This window comes from Nicrophorus vespilloides, unplaced genomic scaffold, assembly GCF_001412225.1.
Source record: "Nicrophorus vespilloides isolate i.1.1-1 unplaced genomic scaffold, Nicve_v1.0, whole genome shotgun sequence".
NCBI classification, from domain to species: domain Eukaryota; kingdom Metazoa; phylum Arthropoda; class Insecta; order Coleoptera; family Silphidae; genus Nicrophorus; species Nicrophorus vespilloides.
This window is the reverse complement of record NW_017097440.1, coordinates 8,316-12,491: the sequence shown is the minus strand read 5'-3', so window position 1 is coordinate 12,491 and position 4,176 is coordinate 8,316. Positions and strand designations below refer to the sequence as shown.

Here is a 4,176-nt window from a genome sequence, read left to right as displayed (position 1 = left end):
TTGGGGAATGTAACGAGTATTAATATATTGTTGTGGTTTCATCAGTTTGGCGGTAATTCGTGTTTAAATTTGAGAAAACGTTCAAAAACGCTGTGTTTTCACATTTCATTGATTTTCTCGGAAACTATAAAAGATAGAATGGATCCAAAGGATGCATATGAAAGTTGAATATTTGGGGAATGTATTCATATATTGTTGGTCGGTTTGGCTGTAATTCGTACGTTTAATTTGGATTTGGAAAAAGGATGAAAATAAAATAAACTTGAATGATTTGCTAATCTAATAATATTTATTAATCGTAATAGTGATAGAATAATAACGAATATATTATATTTATATTACATAAAATAACGTCTTAAAACACTTTATACAAGTTTTTGCATCTGCGTAGTATCATCGTTCTTACGTGTGTGTGTTTTCGAAGGGAAAATTATGTTTTTATTTTTTTTTGCAATCACGTATATCGAAAGAATTCGTGTAACAAATGCAGAAAAAAAAAAGAAAATTTCAGATAGATGCGTATATGGGAAACTGATAAATCCCGAACTAAATGAAAGGATTAAGTAATTAGACACGACGAACGCAAGTAACTGTCGGAAATGAAACAACATTCATTATTTTTTTTTATTCTTAGTTAATTATTATTAACATCTAACATCTCTCCATATGTACTCTCTCATTATCATTATTATTATTTTTTGTTTTAAATAATTTATTTATATATTTTTTTTTGTTTCTTTAAATATTATTATTATTATTAATTATTAGGTATTTCCCCCCTCTCTTTGAATCCAAATTAATATCTTTCTTAAACCCGCCCTCTTAAACAAAAGAAGAAAAAAAAAAACAAAAGAATTTGCCCTGTTTCTACTAACGCCTAGTAAATATTTATTTATTTTTTAGTTATTTCTTGCACAATTTTTTTTTTCGTTTTCGTGAATTCATTTCAGGTGTTTCTCAAGTGGTTTATGGAAATTCCCCCCCTTTTCCAGCGCGAAAAGCGTTTAAATAATTGAATACCCCCTTTTCTTTCTCTTGTTTTGTTTACTCTGTTGAATTAATAATAAATCAATGCGATTCATTTGTTTGCAATTAAAATGCTTGTATTGTTTTGTTTTCTTGTTGTTGTTGTTCGTCCGCCTTCGCTGAGTTTCGTTAACCAATCGGCTCTGCTCGGTGTTGTTGTTGTTGTTGGTGTTATGTTTGTTTGTTTGTTGTTGGGTGCAGGCGATTGGCGGAGGTTCCGGAGGGCGGGTCTTAGCCGCTGCTGGACTCGGTTGATTGGGGCGCGGCCGGAGGTGGCAAAGGTTGCTGCTGCGGGGGCGGCATGTATCCGCCCTGGGGGTAGCCGTACGGTGGTGGCTGCTGCTGCTGGTTATCCGGCATGAATTTCACTAAAAAAACGAACATACGATGGTTAGTGGTGTTGGACGAAACGGGAAGCGGAAACCAATTGGTGGTCAGATGGATTTCGTATGAGGCGGAGAGGTGAAGAAGAGGGTGGATGATCTTAGTTCTTTACACTATTTTCTTTTGTTTCTTTGTTTTGTTGTTGTTGGATACTACACTTATTTAGATTCGTATATTTAGGGATTATCAAAGAGTTAAGAAACACAAATCTTAGAGCAGGCCAATCAAGTATATCTTTATGTCTATACCGGTAATATCCATGACAACCATACTTGTATCCATGACAACTTCAGTTGCTAGTATCAATTGAGACACGAATTGCTTAACTAAATAAAGCCATCAGAAAATACTTGAACTCAAAAACAAGTGCTACTACTGAAATACACGACCTGCTCTGAAGATTTGCAAATTATTGTTGGTTACTACTCTTATTTAGATTCGTATATTTAGGGATTATCTAAGAGTTATGAAAGACAAATCTAAGAGCAGGTCAATCAAGTATATCTTTATGTCTATACCGGTAATATCCTTGACAACCATAGTTGTATCCATGACAACTACAGTTGCTAGTATCAATTGAGACACGAATTGCTTAACTAAATAAAGTCATCAGAAAATGATTGAACTCAAAAATAAGTGCTACTACTGAAATCTACGACCTGCTCTAAAAATTTGCAAATTATTGTTGGATACTACTCTTATTTAGATTCGTATATTTAGGGATTATCTAAGAGTTAAGAAGGACAAATCTTAGAGCAGGTCAATCAAGTATATCTTTATGTCATGGTAATATCCATGACAACCATAGTTGTATCCATGACAACCACAGTTGCTAGTATCAATTGAGAGACGAATTGCTTAACTAAATAAAGTCATCAGAAAATATTGAACTCAAAAACAAGTGCTACTATGAAATCCACGACCTGCTCTGAAAATTTGCAAATCGAAAAACCTATAAGAAAAATTAAATAGCAAAAGTAAATTAAAAAAAAAACAAATGATCAAATAATAATTTCTCTCTCAAAGTGAATAATAATTGGTGTTTACTCTGTCTGTCTTTCGGGTAGTGTTTGAAGTATCGCTATAGCAACAAAAAAACAAAACAAAAATTATAATTAGAGAAAACAAAAACGAAAGATTAACAGAAAAAATTTGGATTGTACATGCCGCATGCTCAAGAGAATCATTACCTTCTTTGATTATTTGTTAATTTATTTGATTTCAATTGTTTTTGCTTATAACCCTTTAGAGATTGCGTAACGACGAACGAACTTAATTTAGTATTAGTAGTAGTAATTATTATTATCATCACTAGATAATTTACAAATTCCAACGTTTTACAAATTATCCTAAACAGAAAACAAAAAAAAAACGTCTTAATATAAATACCGATCGTATTTACACCACACACGTCTTTTCCTATCTAGAAAAAAAAAATATTCAACGAATCTTCGAATATTATATCAATTCATTCATAATCAATTTTTTTTTTGTTTCAATCCAAGAAGCGCACTCTGCGTCCGACGTGGGCCTACCGATGCCTAAGTAATCCAATCATGCGTGTGTGTTTGACTTTCATTTATTTTACTTTGTTGTTGGTGTTTATTTCATTTAATTTTATTAATTCACTATATTAACGATTATTGTGCATTTCTTCCCGTGATTATTCGTATCATTAATTATTTGTTTTTGTTTTTTCTGTTTTACTTTTGTTGCGGCCAATGCGTTAACTGAAAACAAATCAGAACTGCTTTTAATCCATAATTACCATGAAAACAATATGTTTTTTGTTGCTACGTTACCAAGTCAAACAACAACAACGACAACGACATCAATAACAACAACAACGATAGCAACAACATCAACAACAACAACACATGCGCCTCGGATTATATATATATGTACACACACGCCCATGCACTGCGGAAGGGCCTTAGACTGTCTTTTGTAACTTGATTTAAGTTAACTTTGATTTCACGTATTAACAAATAAACTCGTATTAATATTCAAAATAGGTCTATATAATGTATTTTCGGACACTTTACCTAAATAATAATCATAATTTATTGGCCTAAACACTAAACTTAATGATTTTTTTTTTCTAAAAATATTTGTAAAAATTTAAATCTTAATTATTATTATTATTATTATTATTAATAAGATGTAGATTATTCAATGAACTATGTAACTAATAATGCTTGCGTTTTATCGAATAAGAATTTGTGAAATATAATATATAGTGAAGATATGAGGTGAAAAGTATAGAAGAAGCGAAGAAATATTTTAGTTTACAACTTTTTTTTTTATCTTTGATTTGTGCTTAAGTTCAAGTGTTTGAAGACAGTCCAAGGCGAGAAGAAAAATAGAGATAGAGAGGTGAAGTTGTGCTGTTTATGTGAATTAGTGTTGTGTTTGTTTGTTTTTGTATTCAACTTTGATTAACTTTGCATGCGTTTCGTGCAGACTAGTAAAAAAAAAACATTTTGTGCGTAAAAGGATTTATGAAAAAAAGAAAATTTATAATAAAAATTTCAAAAGAGAAGTGGAAAGTTGTTGGGGTTTTTGCATTAGATTGTGGGTGAAGAAGAAGTTTCTTTGTTATATAAATATGTTGAGGGAGCCTCTAGACAGAAAGACAGACAGAAGCCACATAGTTCCTTGTTTACACATCGATTATTTATATATAAAAAAAAATCTTTTTTGTTTCACTTAAATTCATTTTTTTATATATATAAATTTGTTTGTTTAAACACCAATATATTGTAG

At 31.1% G+C, this 4,176-nt stretch overlaps 1 protein-coding gene across 2 annotated transcripts in view; it reads right to left on the bottom strand.

Annotated features, from left to right (window-relative positions):
- Positions 1–1,114: 1,114 nt before the first annotated feature.
- Positions 1,115–4,176, bottom strand: part of LOC108560089 (vesicle-associated membrane protein 2) — a 6,599-nt gene continuing 3,537 nt past the window's right edge. For both annotated transcript variants that reach the window (XM_017917525.1, XM_017917526.1), the window contains exon 5: positions 1,115–1,394. In XM_017917525.1, the coding sequence (XP_017773014.1) occupies positions 1,258–1,394 (137 nt within the window). In that variant the 3' untranslated portion in view covers positions 1,115–1,257. The remainder of the gene's footprint in view (positions 1,395–4,176) is intronic.